At 36.0% G+C, this 21,617-nt stretch overlaps 1 protein-coding gene across 6 annotated transcripts in view; it reads left to right on the plus strand.

The window, feature by feature from the left end:
- The window catches only part of LOC145670527 (uncharacterized), a 155,750-nt gene that overhangs the window by 43,394 nt on the left and 90,739 nt on the right, over nt 1-21,617 (plus strand). Inside the window, exon 1 of one of the 6 annotated variants that reach the window (XM_081739309.1) lies at nt 5,168-5,558. The exons of 4 other annotated variants lie outside the window; for them this stretch is intronic. In XM_081739309.1, coding sequence (XP_081595435.1) covers nt 5,189-5,558 — 370 coding nt within the window. In that variant the 5' untranslated portion in view covers nt 5,168-5,188. Of the gene's footprint in view, nt 1-5,167; nt 5,559-21,617 lie in introns of those variants that run through there. One more of the 6 variants, XM_081739318.1, reaches the window with a different exon arrangement.

Raw genomic sequence — 21,617 nt, forward strand, 5'->3', positions numbered from 1 at the left:
CTAACAATAAAACGTAATTGTTTTCGTCAATAACTTCAATTATCTCTCTTAATTACTTATTCATAAGCTGTTTGATTACTATAGATCTGAATTCACTCACATATTGAAGAAAGTGAGTGACATATAATAGCTTCACTTTTCATATTTTATAAATTTTGAAATTTTGTCCAGCATGGGAACTGGGAAATTCAAGAGCAAACTGGGAATTTCTGTTTCTCGAGATGAGATTTTATAACGTTTCGGGTTCGCATCACTGATTTGCGGACAAGCCGAACGCTTTGGGAAGCAATTAGTTTTAATTAACTCAATGCGAAGAGAAAACGTTGTTAATGTGTTACTGAAACAAATTCACACGTTTGTACCTAGAATTGAACTTAAACATAAATTTATGTTGAACGTATTCGCCTATTAAAATACAGCTTATCTTTCTTCACTACAAAGCTCATGTGGATGGAAGAAATAACTTGTTAATAAAACAGGTTATTTTTATCAGAGACTGTTCAATAAGATTTTCTTCTTCTTTTGTCAGTGTAGGAGTAATGTGTTGAAATCTTGTAACGAGTGATACTTTTACAAGAGTTCTCTTCTTGAGTTCCAGTGTCTGTCTGTTTTTAGGTTTGTAAGAGTCATTCCTAGAGCTGGAAAACTTGATAGTAATAACTTTCCTCTGGTGATTTCATCATCACACTGCCTGGCAACAGAGATTGAGCAACGATCAGAGTTCCATTGTTACTACTGGGAACCACTCTGGGTAATGAGGTTTTGTAGATAATGAATGCTGTTTACCAGACATTCGTTCGTTATTCTTTCCTGTGTCATTATTTTATATTACACTATCCGTTACGTTGTTTGTGACTCCATACGGGACTAGAAATCGATAAGAGAAAATCTCATCAGAATTTTGTAGTACTGGGAGTAAATTGTGTATTAAAATAATTACAGAAAGAAATGGATGTCGAGAATGGAATGTACTGTGTAGTATGAAGCAAACTACAGTTGACCTGCACCACAGTGTTACCATGTGAGGAGAGAAATAAAAGACTGGAATGTAATCTCATATTCGGCTTATTACCATGGTAATCAACAGTTTCTCTAACTTTCACTGCTTTGTCTTCTTGCTGAATCATTATCATGATGTTGCAAATTTATATATACATAGATAATTATTCTTACTTTATTGTTCGAAGTTGGTTTCAAGACTATATGTAATGATAAGGATTTGTTTGCTTATTGGTCTCCTTGGTAACCGAGCTCTAATGTGGTGATTACAGTTTCACTTACCTCATATTAAAATGAAAAGTGATACAGTCTGTAGCATTCTGAATATTAGCGGACCATCACAAACTTTCTCTGGTGCTAGCATATATATAGCTCTGGTGCTAGGGTAGCAAACGTGGCTTGTGCCCGGGGCGCAAAACTGGGCAAATATTTATTTTCACTAGAAGACAAGAAAAGGAGTTTTAGCAAACTAAAGATCATAAAAGTTACTGCAGAAACTTAACAGGACAACAACGACTCACAAACCTTAGGATCATATCCATAGAGCATAAGTTAGGTACAAAGCTATCTTTTGAGGACATTGTAATAACCTTCGCAGCCAAAAGAGCCCGCATAGTTAAATTTTAATTCCAGTATTTTGTGTTTTCATTTAACCTATAAACCGATTTAAGAGATTTGCAAAATGTCCGAGTATAATACTCGAGACAATAGCTTGACTGTTTGTCATAATTAAATGTAACATTCTAAAACAACAGACAGTTGATTCATTCTACACATATTTATATCCCGATATAATTCTCAAAATATTGTGATTTGCAGTTATTACGATAAGACTATAAGAATGTGTCAAGTACGGTAAGAATATGGCAATTAGTTTGGTGTTTTCTCTTGTATTAAAGATTAAATTATGTACTGCAATTTTGAAATCAAGCTTTACCTTTTACTTCTCGGAATCGGAGTTCACTTTTTAAAAAAATGGTACTCAAATGCTTAAGCATTAAGCAGCAACACAACAAATACAGTCCTCGCCGGAAATCGAACCCACAACCATACATGCGCTTACCATTTCGCTAGAGCAAACACATCTTTTATGTAACTACGTCACATTATCATTTCAGGCACGTAGCCAGGATTTCGTGAAGGGAGGGGGGAGGTCCGTGACATAAAATACTGTGGTCATCACACCAGGGGCTCGATCATTCTAAACTATTTTACTGGGACATACACTGGCTCGTTTAGCCAGGATTTCGTAACGGGTGGGGGGGGGGGAGTGACATGAAACACTGAAGGTCCAATCAATCTAAACTACTTTACTATCAACATATATTGGTTTGTTAGGACAATAAAATGATATGTTGGTAAGTATTTTAATAACAAACTACGAAGAAATCTCGAGTAAAATAAAAAAAGTATTGAAAATGATTTTACAATATTTACGTTCTTCCTCTGTTCATTCAAATATAACAATCTTCCTTTCATTATGACCTCAACTGTTATGAAAAGTACATATTCACTATTATAAAAAGTACACTCATGTCCAAAATGATTGTCCCATATCTATGACTGTCTTCTTGTAAGAATATAATTTGAGAATGATTTTGCAGGTTACTTTTAATACTGATACCATGTGTATAATCGGGAAATGTATAGACCCTATTTGTGGTAAATTTTATAGCAAAATAATTATAAATACGAAAATTAGAGTGAATAAAACGAAATGTTGCTAAATGGACAACAACGTTTTATTTTTGTTTTATTGTTCTTATTTACTGCTCTTTGACAAAATTTGCCACTTACTGTCTTTGCCGATAATACACATACTAACATTGTAAGAAATACCGAGCGAACTCGTTATTAAATTATACTCCTACAACATATTTATAGACATGTGACAATAATTTTGGACATGAGTGTACAAACTCAATAATGTCTTGTAAAATATTTTACAATATCTGCGTTTCTTTCTCTGTTGAATCAAATGTTAACAGAACATTCTTTTCACATACATTTTTGTTTTTATTATTCCTTCACCTACTGTCTGTTCCAAATGACAGGTTATAGGAATAGTACCATGTATTGCAAGTAATACAAATCTCTTCATAAGAAAGAGTAACCAAAAGCTTTCTGTAGATTTTTTTTTTTAATTTTTAACGCCGATTCTTCTTTTTCTCATTTCATTTCGTTTTATCCTTCCTTAATTTTTTCATTTCTGGTCTCGAAGGGGAGGGGTCTGGACCCCCAGGACCCCCCTCCTTGGCTACGTGCCTGATCATTTGTAAGATGCATTCTTGTAGACTTGTCTTTTCTTTGATGTATTCTCTTACACGTACTTGCATTTATTCTCAATAGTTTCAGTGCCACAAGGATTAAGAACGACCAGATGAAATATTAAATTGGGTCTAATGATGTAGTCCCTGTATACCCATTGCCGGTATTTACTCAGGCGTGCTTTCTTCTTCAGTTGAAATTCCGAAGATTGGTTTTTAGCAGGAGCGGATCCAGGACTGACTTCGGGGGGGGGGAGTTGTAATACTGCTACTTAGAGCTACTTTTAAGAGCTCCAAACTCTGGGATGAGTTTTATTTATATATATAAAATAAGAAAGTTTCCTCTTCTGGGGGGGATCGCCCCCCTGTACCCGCCACTGGTTTGCAGCAATAGCTCTCTAAGCCTCACGATCTTGCGCTAGCCTCTCCATGGTTAAAGAGTTGGGGCAGCCATTGGCCTCCAGTAATTACTTGATGAATTCTAGCCGTGGTCAGCTCCCGGGATTCCTATCCTCGATGATGGTATTAAGAAGTCCATGCAGCGCTCAGGCGTGTAGTATGACTTGAAATTTCGAGGATAAAGACCAACAATCAAAGGATTGTTCTTACCAGCAGGAATTTAACTGGAAACTATTACTTCTTATTTGGACATCTTAAACGTTTTTACATAAAATCAGTGGGGAAAATAAATGAGATACTTTCGTGAAAGCTCTACAAGAGCCTGCGTTACTAAAAATACATTACTTACATTTTTATTTTGCTTGTTTAATAAGTGAAAGAAGATAATAAAATGCAACTTCCCACAATCATAGATAACGTTATCTAAACAGAAAATATGAAGAATGTTCAGTGTTGCCATTCATAGAAATTACAGTGTTGCCAGGAAAACAACGCCCTTAAAATCGAAGTTAAGATACCGAGTAGAAGAACAAACTCAACTTCATTTGGTTACGTATCATGTTGTTTTGGTTTCCTCTTTCCTGTGAACTACTTTAAAATAATAGTTGTATTTAGTTTGTAATGAACAAAATAGTTTTAACATACAGTTATTAAAACCAAATAATAATGTTATTTAAAAAGTAGTTCACAAGAAACCTAAACAATATAATACGTAACCAAATGCAATTGAGATCGTTCCTCTAGTCGCTTTCTTAACTTAGATTTTAAGGGCGTTGTTTTTTCTGGCAACAGTGTGATTTTTATGGATGGCAACACTGAAAATCCTTCAGGTTCATATTTTATGTTGTAGAATAACATTATATATGATTGTGGTGAGTTGCATTTTATTATCTTCTTTCACTTATGAATAAACAAGCTAAATTCTCTGGATTCTTCCTTTTCCTCTCACTTTCTTCATTCCACCATGGGGGCACGGTGGCTCAGTGGTAAAGCGCTTACCTCTGGTGCGTGGAATACCTACTTCGATCCCCGAATAAGTAAGTTTACTTCCAAAGACTCATTCCACCAGTTCTTCCATCCTGAGTCTAACGGGCAAAATCGTGAACCGTTAAACTGAAATATTTCAATTTCATTTCAATTTTAACTCAAGCATTTCTTTCTCTCTTTTTCTTTTTCTTTTTTTAATAATCATCATCGTCTCCTTTACACGGCATAACTGTGGGACATACAACTGAAAGATTTCATTGCATTTTAGCTTTTTTTTTTTTTTTTTTTTTTTTGATGCGTAAAAGACGAAAACATTTTCAATCCTCACTACACATCGGCCATAGTCGCTCTCCCGCTGCGATTCGTCCTTCAGTCAAACAACGCCTACAAAAGAGACAAAAATAACATACGGGTGAGCGCATAAAAATATGTTTCCGAATTCCAACACTAGGCTGCAGCACTACACCAGTCTTCTTTGTTGGTGTATCACCAGAGAAGAAACAGTACTAAGCAGCGGATTGTGTTCGAAAATTAAAATGCATACTTGTTGTCTGCCTCTTTGTAATGCACGAACTGACAGGAAATCGTGCATTGGCGTATCATATCACGAAGTACCATCAAAACTTGAAATAAGGGAGAAATGGATTAGTGTAATATCAAGAGAATGTGAAAAACGAGGGAAAAAGTGGAATCCTTCGGATAGATCTCTCGTTTGTAGCCGACATTTTGTCAAAGAGGACTTCAAAGAAAATTGTAAAATTCGAAAACTCAAAGATGATGCTGTGCCAAGTATATTCTTTGAACATAAACCCAGGGCCAGGAAGCAACTGAGAGGGCCTTCAAGAAAGAAACGGTTAAAATCGGCAGCAACTGATAACAGCGTATCAAAATGCGGTACATTAAACGGTAAGTAGTTATTTAGTTTGCTTTTATATACAGGGTGATCCATTTATCTTGAAATTCCCTTTGTAACTTTTAAATGAATACATAAATAGCGCAGAAATGTTGTACAAATGCAAATATCGGCAAACAAAGATGACATTGTTTGCTATGCCATGCGATATCACCATATAAACAGTGTTGCCAACCCAACGTAAAGTTGTTTTTAAGTGGCACTTCGTCAGGTTATTACATATTTTAGACAGGTTTATTAAATGAAAACAATATCATTTATAATTCAGTGTTGGAAACTAATGACGCTATAGTATCACAAACACACAATAATTGTTATTTGTGTAATAAGACGTAGTTGAAATTTGAACAGTAAGACTTGGCTATATTTTTGACTTGCAACACACAAACACACACACACGCTATATATACTATGGCTAGCGTTAACTATTCCCAAGCATTCAAAGCAATGACACATACCAAACAAGTTTCCCCCTTACATCTGCAGATATTTTCCCAAAATTAAACTACCTAAATACTGTTCTGTGGTTCGATTCCTACCCAGTTTCACCGGAAGTGGTCTTACCGTTATGTTTGCCCGAGCTGCTCTCGTCTATTTGTTTCAAGAATGACACAACTCAAAATTCCTAACTTTTCAGGAGAAGCGTTTGAAAAGTTTCGAAACGCAATAAAAACAAATGGTCACAAGAACGACACAAAGTGCTCTCTGGCGCCCAGCTTTGGAAGCACATCTGTGAAATTTCAACCAGAGATAGACAATAAGATTAGCTTTCATTTTCTACCCATAAGTCAATAAGGGCGATTTTTGAGCTATGTCGTTCTTGAAATAAAAAGACGATATATATATATATATATATATATATATATATATATATATATATATATATATATATATATATATATATATATATATATAATGAAATTCAGTTCTTCAGTTGTAATCATGTTTTCATGGAACAAGAATTTAAAAATAAATGCTGTCTTCTCGTATAGTTTTAAGCTTGTGTAATTCATTAAAATACCACTTTATTAAAAGAACGTCCTATTTAGCTTACTGTTTGATCAAAAAGCAAAATAATACAAACAAAAGCTTCTTCTCTAAATTCGGCGCCACCAAACGATCAGTGTTCCCAGGCTTTCTTAAAGAAATTTCCCTCGGCTGACACAAAATTTTCCCTTATCAAATTTTCCCTAGTTTGTTTAGTTTCTACCTCTGAGAGAAGTTATATAATAAGATTAGTTTTACCTTTATTAAAGAAAGTGCCAACCGAATTTGTTTTGTTCATTTGCTTTTTGCTTCTATTTCCTTACTTTTTTACTTCATTTTCAACAAATATATATATATATATATATATAGGGGCGGATCCAGGACATGATCAAGGGAGGGGCTAAACCATATTTTGCCGTTTTATCCAGTGTAAAGCAGGATTGAAGTCCATTTTATCCAGTGTATATCTGAGCGTCAGGGGAGGGGGCTATAGACCCTATAGCCCCCTTGGATCCGCCACTATATATATATATATATATATATATATATATATATATATATATATATATATATATATATATATATATATATATACTCATCCAACAATGCATGTAAATTATGCTACTTCAAAGACTATTGGTATTGCATCGGTTCATTTCTGAAGAACAAAAAATTTAAATATTTATATTCGTCAGTCAGCACTAGAATTTCCTTGGATTATCGTGTTTTATAAAAAAATATCTTATTTTTTTTTCTAAATTTACCTACGAAATTTCCCTACCTCACACTACAAACACTGTAAACGACCCTCAATCGGCCATCTTTGTATTGAAGCTTTGTATTGTCTATATATAATAAGACATCTCAACTATTAAGTCTTTTCAGCCTTAGACAAAGTAGACGTACAAATAAAGAGAAATATATTGCTCCGCGGCTCACGCATGCTTAGGCAGCGATGTCTGCTAGCTTACTGTCGTCGCATAATTTCCAAAATGTAAGGCTACGGTTGGTTGGTAAATAATTAACACACTGACACTGACTACTGCTATGTTGGAAATGTGCAATTTCTTCAATCGTCATACTGACGTTATATATATATTTATATTTAACACGAGATGAAGATGGATCATTGTCACTCATCGTCGCCATAAAATTCTGCATTCTACAATTTCAAATGAGCGAGATCGGCGCGCGAACACATACGCATGCGCATTAAATACATTGGGCTTTATGCTGAGTCGTTCTGACGCGTGATTAGTGTCATACTAAAGAGTTCGACTAACATGTATTCTGTAGAACTCAGACCTTTAGTATGACGCTAATTATTCGTCCAAACGACTCTACATAAGGCCCTCTATGTCCCAAGTACGAGTGAGGTTAAAATGAAGTTACATCTGTTGTTAAATATTACACACACACACACATACTGTATATATATATATATATATATATATATATATATATAGGGGTAGACAAAAAATCTAAAAACACTTCATACAGGACACGTAAGTTGGACGACACGTATTGCGTTTGCCGATCGTTTTTTGTTTTCAATCTGTCATGTGGTGGCAACAGTGGCGAACATTGTGGGAGTATCGAAAGGACTTGTGTCCAATGTCACGAGGGCATACAGAATTCATGGGCAAACGACGTCTGCAAAGCACAACAGTGGTCCAAAGACAATCCTGTCAGATAGGGACTGGAGGGCATTAAAACAGATTATAGCAGCTAAAAAGAAGACCGCTGCAATGAGAATTAAGTCTGAACTCAATTCCGGCCTACAGAACCCAGTTTCATCGAAAACAGTGCGACAGTAACTTCATAAAATGAAAATTCGTGGCAGGGCCGCTATCGCCAAACTCCTGGTCACAGCAGTAAATGCGAAAAGTCGTATCCAGTGCTAGAAGGACCACAAGGCATGGACTCATGAGCAGTGGAAACACGTAATGTGATCCGATGAATCGACTTCACCTTGTTTCCAACAACCGGTCGTGTTTACGGATGGAGAACACCGTCGCAGGCCTATGATGCAGACTGTCTGCTCCCAACTGGTAAGCATAGGAGTGGTTTTCTTACAGTATGGACAGTGATATCGTGGTTTTCTGCAGGTCCCATCATAGCCCTGCATGGAATGATGAATGTTAAGGCATATGAGGCCATTTTGGGGACCAGGTTCTACCCATGGCATCTACCAAGATGATTTGGCACCCTGTCACCCTGCAAAAACGGTGAAATCATGGTTTGAGGAGCATGACCAGGAGCTATCATACCTCCCCTGGGTCCCACAATCACCAGATCTGAACATCATTGAGCCGTTGTGGTCTGAGTTAGAAAGGCGTGTTCGGTCTCATTACCCTCCACCAGCATCCCTTAAGGAACTGGAGCATGTTTTGGAGGAACAGTGGTACAAAATTCTACACACCACGATTCAGGATCCACGTCTGATCCAAGCTGTTTTGGACGCAAAAGGAGGCCCACACCATACTAGGTATGATTTTCACACTTTTGTAAACGTTTTAGATTTTTTTGTCCAATCCCTATATATATATATATATATATATATATATATATATATATATATATATATATATATATATATATATATATATATATATATATATATATATATATATGGGGATCAATATAAATTTAATATATTGAATTTATTATCACAAAGTGCAGGATAAATTCACATATCTTTATTATTTGAAATTATTATTTTAGTAGGGATTATACTGCGGTAGGATACTACTAGTGCAGTGAGACCAACAACCAATCACTGGTTATCGATCCACTGGTAGTCAGGTGGGTTTGTTTACATCTATTTTTTTTTCTAAGGCTGGAAAGAGGCAGCTAGTCTCAACTAGTTTATGAATTGCACAAGCTCAAAAACTAAATAAGACAAAACAGCGTGTATACCTGTATATTTAATTACTGTTTCCTTCCAAACATGATAACAATTAGTTTGTCATAGTAAAAATATTTATACAATAAAACAACATCGTTTAGTTGTAGAATGAACTATCGGTTTAGTTGTATTTTAGTTGCTAAAAATTGAATTTCACCATATCAAAAAAAAAGAAATAAATAAAAAAAGAAAAGAAAGAAAAAGAAAAAGTGAGTCAAGAACAAGTGATCAATTTAGCCTTTTGTTTCTACAGAAGTAACGATTATTTTGTGAAAATGTGAGATTTTCCAAGTATTTCTTTTAAGATATTTCAGGTTGAACATAGCCGATTTTCGAAAAATCGCAGTGTTTGAAGATCTATAACAAAAAAAAAAAAAAAAAAAAACGATAAGTCTCTCAGATATCAAACTCCTTTAGGGAGTAGTTTACCACTCTACTTATCCCTAGAAAGAAAATAAACAGTGAATCTTATTGTATTCTTCCAATGTTTAATTTTAAAAATGAGAATTTACGTTTTTAAAACTTTAAATCTCAACAAGTTTTTAAAAGGTATTTCCAATGTAATAGCCTTAACTGTGCTCTGGAAATAGACTATTATGCATTTTTTAAATGTATGTTTGAAATCAATATCTTCAAAAATAATGGGACTACTGCACTTATTTCAAATCTTTGTATGTAAAGTGCAAAATAGGCTTACGCGTATATACAGAATGACACTTGAAATAAATTGATCATTAAAAAAAAATCAATGAATGCTTATTTCCAACTCTCTAAATATAGTACACAAATTTAAAAACAAAAAAAATTCAGCAAGTTTTTCTCAAATCGCATGTCCTAAAAGACAGGAGGAGGACTAAAAAGTTTACATATAAAACATGTTTTTATTACTAATATTAATATATTATAATACGTATATTAAAAGTATCATTCCAGTTTTTTTTTTTTCTAAACAAGTCTTGAAAACAGCTCATTCAGGAATTCAAGTTCGGAAACTCCAGATTGTGAGATAGAACCCCATGTGTTCAACCATATCCACGTTAAATTTCTTATATGTCTTGTTGAGTACGATAAAGTATCGAAGCCAGTTTCCAAAATTCAATGGAAACAGAATAAAACATTTACAGTCTATGTTTCTCTTTCTTTCTACTATCGATCTGTACGAATGTCTATTACAAAATCAATAGATGATTATGAAGCCCTTTAATCCGACTTATCCACATGCACCATTCATAAGGATTCTTTGCAGTTTTCACAGGATTACCGAAGGTTGTTTAGTTTATATCGGACCGATTTTGAGGGGGTCTTACGAAAAACCTCGTCGCCACCACCGACAATATTCTGTGCGATACGCAGCTCTGTAGACCATCACCGGCATTGAAGTTTCGATTGCAGGCAACTCCGGTGCAACATGAGCAAAGGAATTCTGTTTTACTCGTCTCTGTAAGTTCCTAGAGCATCGAGGATGCGCGGACGTCGATGTTGGAGACGTCTTTCCGACAGGCCAAAGCCGCAGAGATCTATTGGGCTGGCAATTAGGACTCTTCAAAGGAATGTCTTGAAATGAAAGAACACGAATTCCTAATTCCCGTTCCATTTCCCGATAGAAACAAAGAGGTCTTCTGGCGGTATTACTTGAAACCTTGCTTATAAGGGTCCTTATCTGAGTGGAGTCCGCACCATATGATTGTGGGATGTCAATTCGAAAGATAAGTCATAATTGATTCTTTCTTGAAAGTGTCTTGTATGCACTTGCACGTTTTAATCGACACTGCATATCAGCAACCTCCCTGCATAACTTAATGCCATAACAATCATAAACCCATCAGGGAAGCTTTTACGACAGTAGTGAACAAAGCTGCAGCTGCTTTTAACATCGCTGTCATGATATCCAAGCGTCCGAATGTGGTCACTAAATAGTGAATTGGATGTACTTCCTGCTTCGTGACGACTGTCTGCTATTTGAAACCCGCCAGTGTTTTTATTCTATAGTTTCCTAATTTTCAGTTTTGCAATGTGGCGCGGAAGCAGGTGGTGCACGTGGGTCTTTGGACACATCTGAGCCAAAGCCACTCGGATCCGCTGTAAAACTTCTGGTGGCACTCTCTTTCACACTCCTTAACTTTTTGTGAAGCACTGTTTCGCCACGGACTTCAGTAGCTTTCACAGCAGTCACTCAAGTTGTATTCCTTCCCAGTTTTAATGACTAGGATTGTCATACTGAAATTCGAAGTTATCACTGTGAGTTTTCATTTGTTGAAATCTTTGACGTCAAAATAATGGCTATCTAAAACTACATAAAATAAAGTTAACTTTGAAAGAAGTCCTTCCTGACACTGCCTCCACAGGTTGATCATCGTATTCATAAGAAAAATGTTTCTTGACTTTTCATGGCCTGATGTAAGTTTTATCTGAGAATTTGGATTGATCTCCAATTGCTCTGCCGGTTCCCTTTGTTTAAACTTTTCATCTATCTCAACCTTTCATGGCATTTTTCACACTACCAATCAGATCTACGGCAATTTGTCAATTCAAAGCACTTTAGAATAAATTTACTTACAAGATTTAGTCCGAATAGTATCTCTAAATCATGTCACCAAACAGTACGAAAATTTGAAGTCTTTGTCTTTGTTCCTAGTACCACTTTTATTTTTTTTTTCCCCAAATGTGTTAATTTTAGAATCAGTTGTGACTTTGTATATTGGATCATACACTCCTTCTGTATTGTGTCTTAGACGCTCCAGAGCATATATTCTGCTTTCCTAACGAGTGCCACTAAGTAGTTTAGCATTGTTTGTAACTATTCGTTAAGAGCTCTACCTATGTGTAAAACCTGAAAAGAAATTGAAAATCTCTTGTAAAGTACTTAAAAAGGCAGTGGGCATAACATAGCATTATTCACCATGAGATTTAAGGAGCAGCTGCCATTTGGTACACAAGATGCTAAGGGATTGAGGTCGACAATTTGTTTTTGAAAACCAGCACTTGTGTCGTTCATGTTTGAACCACTATCAAATCCCTGAGTACACATATTATTAATGTTATTTCCGTTTTTCCAAGTCCATGTAACAATGAGTCAGTGAATCCCTTATCAGTAGAACATCCAACTCCAACAAATCCAACAAAGTGTTCTTTCACTACGACTTCTTGACCTTCATCTGCGTGAACAAACCTGCGTATTGCCCCTCGTTTTTGACAATGGCGCATACACGCCCGCATCTTTCGCACGAGTCTTGCGCCGCCCCCTGTATGTATGTTATAGTGAAAATACTCTATACATTTTACCAAAAACAGGCACGTAATAAATATGAAAAAGTTTACCTAATTACTACTGAACTGGTCAGAAACAGGGTTATTAGCAAACAATGAGAAAACCTATTAGAAATCTTGAAAATAATGAGAGGGGAGCGATGGCTTGGTGGTAGAGCGCTTACCTCTGGTGCGAATTGACCCTGGTTCAATCCCAGGCCATTCCAGTCTGGTGGAAATCGTGTTCGTGGGGTTTTTCTTTTTCCCCCATATTTTCAATTGACCATTCTTTAATAATCATTGACTTCCGTTAACATTCGTCTCGCTTACCTTAAAGAGCATTACCATTAGAGGTAAAACTGAGAGACATAATTTGTTTCTCGAAATGTGGATATGGAGAAGAAATTTTTAAAAAAGAGTAGTGCACGAAAGACAGTGATAAAGTATTAGGAAGTGTTCAAGAGAGAAGAGTAGTACAGAAAATAGTGAAGAGAGAAATTGCTTGAGACATTGTTTGAGAATTTTTAAACTGGGTATACAGTAGAAGGTAAAATAGAGAGGGGAATAATATTGTCATTTCAAGGATGGCATTAACAATAATAATTTCACTAAAATGAACTGCGTGGAATATTTTTAAATTTGTGATGAGTAACCACTAATGAAGGGAGACAGATGTCCTGGTAGACCTATACCGATATCAATTGAATTATTCTAATACAGTATCAGTAACTGATTTCCACAGTTGTAAAGTTAATTTTCAAGTTTCATTTCGTTGAGATAGCACGTTTTTTTTTTTTTTTATCTCAGTTTCAAGAAAACTAAAAAGAAAAGTAGGTTAGTAGGTACATTTTGTTTAACAAGGAGAAAAGGAAATAATTATGTAAAAATAATGAATTATTGTAAAGTCAACAACTGCCTGGATCTCTTTAACGAACTTTCTCTTCCTGTTGCTAGGAAGTAAGCTAGTAAATGCTGTTTCCTTTGCTTGTATTGCTTTCGCAAAGGCACAGCAGTGGTGAAATTTGAGGAAGACTATTTCACTGGGTTAAACGAGTTTTCTTTCTTCTTCTTCTTCTTTTATATATATAAAAAAGAAAACTAAATAAAGAATCTGAACGTTGTGTAGTAATGGGAAAATGAACAACTAACGTTTCTTGAGAATTACGGACGTGAAGCAATGGGAAATGCAATCTAGACTAAAGATACAAATGTCTACTATCGTTATTTACGAAGAATTTTAAAGGAATGCCGTTAACTTACGGAAATTCACGTTGTAGAGTGAGAATGGGAAATGGAGGTTGTTGAGCGATACAAAGGTCTACATGGTGGTTCCCCAAAATTTAAGAAATTGAATTTAGGGCAACTGTGATTGTAGAGTGTGCCCGATAAACCGTGATAGTTAACCTGTAGTTTTTAAAAGACTTTCAGTGTGGGAAGTCTTCTAGCATGGCTACGTCTGTCGATAGATATTAGAGTAAAAACTTGGGGGGGCACGGTGGCTCAGTGATAGAGCGCTTACCTCTGGTGCGTGGGGTTCCTGATTCGATCCCCGACCAAAGTTTGTGCTGGACGACATCGTGTCCGTGTTTTTTTTTCGTGATACTCTCATTTCCTTCTACTTTGTCATTCCACTAATTCTTCCATCATCATTCAACTGCCTTAATCGTTGTCTTCTAGGGAACAAACGTTGGACGTTAAGATTTTATTTAATTTCAGAGCAAAAAGTTTTCTTTTTATGGGTCCAGTGTCCTAAGAATAGGTTCTCTTTTTCCCTTACTCGCTGTTCAAACCGTAGGTGTGTGTGTCAGGTCCCTCGTGGCTATCTGGTTAGCGTATGCATCTTTGACACTGGACATCCGGGTTCGATTCCTGGCGGAAGCTCTTGTGATTCAGATCTCACGTTAAGCTGTAGATCTACATCCCATATAGCTTCGCTGCTGAAGGGAACAGTAAGCTCCAAATCCAACCAAATCGAAAGTGGTATAAATCAACCATATCCGGTGTCAACGTTGATCCCCATAGTAAAAAATGTAATAGGAGGTGAATGGCAATGGTTCTATCTCAGCCCTTATCCTTTTATTGAAACCGGAAGAAGTCAAAGCTAATACAACTTCCGGTTACAGTATTGATTCCCGTAGAGCTAAAACTAAGCATTAACAATTAATTGTTTTTAATATGGATTTAGCACCCCCGAAAAGTTCCATATCCGACGTTATCCCTTTATTACAAACGGAAGTGATAAATTTACTACTTCCGGTTTCAATGTGGAATATCCGTAGTTCGACAGTATATTGTAATTTCATGAGAAACAATGCTTTTTTTTTTTTTAATCTTATGCCAAGAGGCGTGTCGTAGTACCTCTTCAACTTATTAAATGTTTTCCTGAAATATTAAAATAACTAGCTTGCAACAAATCATTATTTTCGTCTAAATTTCTTGCAAAATAGAAACTCATTAACACTTTCACATTTTAAATTCAGGTGTACCACAAGGGTGAAATTTCGGACCTCTTGTTTTATTATAAATGAATGATATGCCTGGCTTTCTTTCAAAGCTGTTATTCGCAGATGATTTCATAATCTAAAGTTTCTACCGAATCTGGTTCTTTTCTTTGCAAAGTGATATCAAGGTAGTTTAATATTAGACTGAAGCAAACAGACTGATTGTAAATACTTTGAAAAAAATGCAAGGTCATTTCGTATTGAAGACAATCGAATGACTTGAGACAACAAAAGTATCAAGTTTTATTCTAGACCATTAACGCGAGTTAACAATTCGTAAAGTAACAATATAATCAAATCTGGGATTAATGTTGAAATTAGGAAGGAATTTCAAGAATATCAGTATCGGATGCTATTTTGAGCATACATTAAGATACGAGTAGAATATACTACAATAATATGGCATCCCAAGGTCCGTCGACCCTATTGTTCCACAGTAGGGTCGACTGACCTTGATGGCATCCCATTACACAAAAGTTTACCCTGAAAATCAAAGCGATCCAAAATAAATTTTGGTGTTTTATTAGGTATAAAAAAGAGGGAATATATCCTAAATTTGAAAAATACATAGATTTGGGACACATGTACACATTACACTGATTAAAGAAAAGAAAAACTGATTTCCTTTTGTCATTTTTGCATAAGTTATACAAATCAATGGAAATAGGACTACATGTGTCGAACAGAATCAACGCAACCACGAAATGAATTCTTTTTCGTATCTCTATATTTTGATTTGATTTAATTTTCAGTTTACCATCCCTTTCAGCAGCGAGGCTATACAGACCCATATCCACGGGCAGGCCGGAACTCGTATATTGCTGGTTGGTGATTAGACTGGCCTTACTTGATTTTGAAACATTTCTACCCTTACAGGAAAAAATAACAGAGGAAGTATTGCATTGCTTAAAATCATGTACACATTACACTGATTAAAGAAAAGAAAAACTGATTTCCTTTTGTCATTTTTGCATAAGTTATACAAATCAATGGAAATAGGACTACATGTGTCGAACAGAATCAACGCAACCACGAAATGAATTCTTTTTCGTATCTCTATATTTTGATTTGATTTAATTTTCAGTTTACCATCCCTTTCAGCAGCGAGGCTATACAGACCCATATCCACGGGCAGGCCGGAACTCGTATATTGCTGGTTGGTGATTAGACTGGCCTTACTTGATTTTGAAACATTTCTACCCTTACAGGAAAAAATAACAGAGGAAGTATTGCATTGCTTAAAATCATGTACACATTACACTGATTAAAGAAAAGAAAAACTGATTTCCTTTTGTCATTTTTGCATAAGTTATACAAATCAATGGAAATAGGACTACATGTGTCGAACAGAATCAACGCAACCACGAAATGAATTCTTTTTCGTATCTCTATATTTTGATTTGATTTAATTTTCAGTTTACCATCCCTTTCAGCAGCGAGGCTATACAGACCCATATCCACGGGCAGGCCGGAACTCGTATATTGCTGGTTGGTGATTAGACTGGCCTTACTTGATTTTGAAACATTTCTACCCTTACAGGAAAAAATAACAGAGGAAGTATTGCATTGCTTAAAATCGATAAGAGGTACACGTGATTTAACAACATGACCAAGCATATCTAATAACTTAATAATGTTGAAAAGTGGGATGTGCTTCAAGTAAATTTAGTCATAGCCCCGTATACTTGCTTCAACCACTTCAAACATTGAATCTCTGTCATTACAACACAGTAAAGTTCATATAACGTTTTTGAGCAACGTTTAAAGTAGGGACCCCTCCCCTTAGTTTTTTTTTTTTTTCAATCAAGTAAGTCAAAAGGAAACTAATAATGTACGAGGCTTATTTTTAAAGTTAGATCCGTTTGTGAATACTGCTTGAAATTTCGCATTTCCTTCGTACAATGGAGTGCACGCCATTTGTGTTAATGGTGTCAGTCTGTAAGCTTCATAGGATGAGGTTAACACGCTTAAAATAATCGAGTGCCCAATCGACTGTGAAATACGAAGTCATCCGGTTTCTAACAACAAGAAACATGGCAGCTCCGAATATTCACGGCAGGCTTGCAAATGAACTATAAGATGGTTGGATTGGCCCCCTAACTTCTACCTTGCCCCCTACTTTTTTGGGCTACCTACGGGCCTGAAGCTGTGTAAGACGAGGACCTACAGCTTAAAGTAGAATTCCAACCATATGAGCTCTCACCGACAACCGAACTCTGGTCCTCCACGCCAAGGGCGCGTTTGCTAACCTCTTAGCTACGAGGGATCTCCAGTTCTCTTTCGAATGAACCAATGTGGTGAGTGAATTGAGTGTTGCACATGTTAGGAGAATGTGTTTATAGTTATTTTATGTTGCTGTACGGAATGAGTACCCTTAATAGAAGATAAACTATTCATTTTGTTCATTATAAAATCATCGCAAATGTGAGAGCAAGCATAACTTACACTCTGCTATAATTGAGTGTCCGGCTAAATTAGTGCGTAAAATCTATAGACAAAGAAACAATGAGCTCCATTCCATAGCGGTTTGCGTCAACACATCAAATAATTTTCGTTTTAGTTTGCGATGGTCGGCATAGCAGTTATAATTTATCATCGAATTATTTGCGTTGCTTAGCTATTCGCAAATCTTGCAGAGTCTAGTACGGAATGAGGGCTAGTTTGCGTAAGGAATTTGTGTGTGTATGTGTGTCTTGCAAAGACTAGTACAGAATGAGGGCTAGTTTGCATAAGAAGTTTGTGTGTGCGTATTTTTAAGCAAGTGCACATTCCACATACATTATTTTCTTTCTTTTTTTTTAAATGATGATGATGATTGATCCATGATGGCGGAAATATTTTGAAAGGCAAATTCTTAAGAGATTCCGCATTCATTTTTAAAAGAGATGTTCAGGTATTTACAAAAAAATAAATAAATAAATAATAATAATAATAATAATAATAAATAAAAAATAATAATAATAATAATAATAATAAGTATTTTCGAAATAAAATGATATCTTGGCAGTACATATTTGTCCTGTATAATAATATTGGAATTTTATGCTTCTAAATGATTTCTATACTCTCTGGAATCATTAGTAGTGTTTCGTAATTTCTCTTTTGGATTAATGACATCTGAATACTAAGTGAAATGTAACTCTGAAACAACTCAAAATTTAAAATCACTTCCGTCATATTTGCCCTGATTTTGCTCAGAAAATCCTGCTAGTCGAATTTGTTAGTAAAGTTTGTGATTGGTTATTTTATGATAAAAATGCTGATAACTAACTACCAGCAACTCTGACGACTTGTTATAACTCCTTTCGTTGGAAGTTGATTGATTGCGTTGCAGAAACTGCTGGAAGCAGCTTCTGTGTATTGGAATGGAAGTCTGAAGCCTAATGTGGTGGCGCTGTTGAGCTGCAATTCTTGTTCCATACGGAGAGGAGAAAATATACAGAAGAACTTAAGCATTAGAGTGCATTTTGTAAAATTCAGAAATTTATCGGTTAAAAAGCAGTGGTAACTGATGATCTAACTTCAGGACGAAAATATATAGCCTAAAATTCGAAAACTATGTAATGTCAGTACAAAAAGATTTCTTTGATGTTGGTTGGCTATTCATGCTTTCATATAATCAAATGGTTAACACGCATGGTTTTCGGTTAAATCCCCGCGTTGTTACATTTTTTTTTTCTCGTATTGTGGGTCAATTGGGCTGAACCTAGAAAGCCAGAAGTAATGGCACTCAGATGACGTCATTTGGTTAGCTTCCATGGATTGTTGTACCAGGGAACTTAGCTGAATAACTTTCTAAAAGTTCTCTTAACTGCAGAACAATCTACCAGACCGTAAAGTAACTTCTTATCGGTAATTAACTACTCGGTAATATTTTACGGCAATACATGTAGATAAGCATTACATTGTAAGTAAGACTTGTTTTGCAATAGAAACAAAACAAACGTTCAAAAACAAAACAAAAAAAAAAAAGAAAAGAAAAGAAAAAAGAAAGAAAAAGAATTTACACATAATTCTTTACTTTTCTAACTTCACGAGAAAATAAAAATGTCTGAAGAAAGCAAGTTTTAATTTAAAATAATAATTGTTTAACAGTTTCGCCAACTAACCAGAGGTAAAAGTGCGGGAGAACGTGGGAATACGCCGTCCCCTCACCTCCAAAAATTTGTAAGGCGTTCCCCCAGTTTCTAAAAAGATTACAATGGGTAAAGATGGGGACAGGGGGATGGCGTGACGTCATGCCGCTACCCACCGTCCCCCTACCTTTTCAGATCCACTTTTACCCCTGCAACTAACTAAACCTCTTAGCTTAATCAGACACAGTATGTACTGTGTACTGTAGGCGATGAAGCCAAGAGATTACACAATTATTATTTTCAATTAAAACTTCCTTTGTTCAAACATTTTTATTTACGAGGGTAGGTCAATAACTGTCTGCAATATCTTTTATTATTTATTATCAAAGAGTACAATGTTTTTATTTATATTATTTTCTAACATAGTCACCCTGCTTTTCAATGTACCTGATCCACGTTGCACGAGCTTTCCGATACCCTCTGAAAAAAAAAAAAAAAAGGTGGTTGTGAAATAAGCCACGAATGCACAGCTTCTTTCACCTGTTGACCGGAGCTGAATTCACGGCATCTTATATCATCTTTAAGGGGACCAAACAGATAGTAATCCGACGGAGTGAGATCGGGACTGTATGCAGGATGCTCCAACACCTCGAAACGCAGCGTCTGAAGAGTTTGAGCGGTGTGGGTGGCGGTCTGTTGGCGCGCATTGTCATGCAATACAAGAACACCGTCGGACAATCGATCTTTTAAGTTTATTACGAATTGCAGGGTTCAACTTGCTTACCAACATATCATTGTACCTTTTACTGTTTATTGTTTATCCCTTTTCCAAGTAATATTCCAGAACTGACCCTTGTGAGTCTCAGAACACTCTGAGCATCACTTTCCTTGCAGAAGGTTGACTCTTAAATTTATTCTTGACGGGAGATCCAGGCTGCTTGCATTCCATGCTCAGGGTTTGCTCTCTGGTTCAAAGTGATGAATTCACGTTTCATCTCCATTGATGATTCGCTTGAGAAACGCTTTACATTTTTTAAAAGCATAACGGTCCAGTAGGTGCTATCAAAGTCTCACGCGGTTTCGCTTGTGCTCTTCATCAAGTTTTTTCTTAATCCATCTCTCACAGACTTCATGAAAGTTGAGTCTGTTATACATGATGTCATATGCAGAACCGACACTTTATCAACAGTCATTCGTCTGTTATTCAGAATCAAGGCACGGACTCATTCAATAATGTCACCAGTTACCGTAAAGAGGGGCTACTTAAACTTTGGAGGAAACTTTGACATTTTCGGTGATACTTTGACACCATGTTCTTCAAGATATTGTTAACTCACATTCAAGCACACCAAGATGGAAAAGAAAAGGTTGTTGTAATAGGAGACTTTGGGGATCTCATTTCTCCCCAAATGTTGTAAAAGCTGCAGTGAAAGAAGGAATCTATTTCACTTGTCTTCCGCCTAACTCAACGCTTCTTCTGCAACCTTTAGATGTCGGAGTATTTGCCCCCCTCAAAAAAAACACTGGATACAGATCTTGGAAAAATGGAGGAAGGAATCGCGTCGGAAGGGAATCATACCTAAGGAGCAAGTTCAAGTTATATTGAAAAGACTCATGCATGCTTTGGCTGCTAAAGTTCCAAGCAATCTCCAAAGTGCTTTTAGAACAACTGGACTTTATCCCTTCGATAAGCAGGCTGTGCTCAAGAATCTTCCTGGCGGTGACAGTGGTGCATCTGAAAGGATCTTGGATGAAAGCCTTTTGGAATTTCTGAAGGAAGAACGAGATTTCAACCAAAAGAGAATCCGCCACAGAAGAGAAAATAAAGTGAACGTAGCACCTGGAGCACCAGTTACTTTGAAAAGCAACAAGAACAACAATCAACTCGAATCTGAAGAACTTCCAGAACTTGAAGGGCAAAGTGATGACTTCCCACTGGATGAGCCAGCGTGTTCCAATGTGACCAAGAAAAGAAAAATAGACGACAATTGTTGTTCAATTTGTAAGTGCAATTTCGCCCATTACCGAGGAAGAGATTGGATTTGTTGTGTGCCATGCAAGTTGTGGGTCTGCGGGATATGTAACAAAGGATCCAGAGATCCGTTCTATGAATGCAAAAATTACCAAGATGTATGTAATAGAACTCATTACTGTACCAGTTCTTATTACAAAACATTTTGTAGTTTCGATTTCATTTTTTTTATTATTATTATTATTTTTCTATTGTTTCACTTTGTTTGATAGCCAAGTTTTAGTTTCAGAATTTGTTAAAAGTGTTGTCAAATGTAGAAAGGGTAAATAAAAGTACAAAACTATCCCAAAATCAGCCTTTAT

This window comes from Thermobia domestica, chromosome 2 (genome assembly GCF_964235325.1).
Source record: "Thermobia domestica chromosome 2, izTheDome1.hap1.1, whole genome shotgun sequence".
NCBI classification, from domain to species: Eukaryota; Metazoa; Arthropoda; class Insecta; order Zygentoma; family Lepismatidae; genus Thermobia; species Thermobia domestica.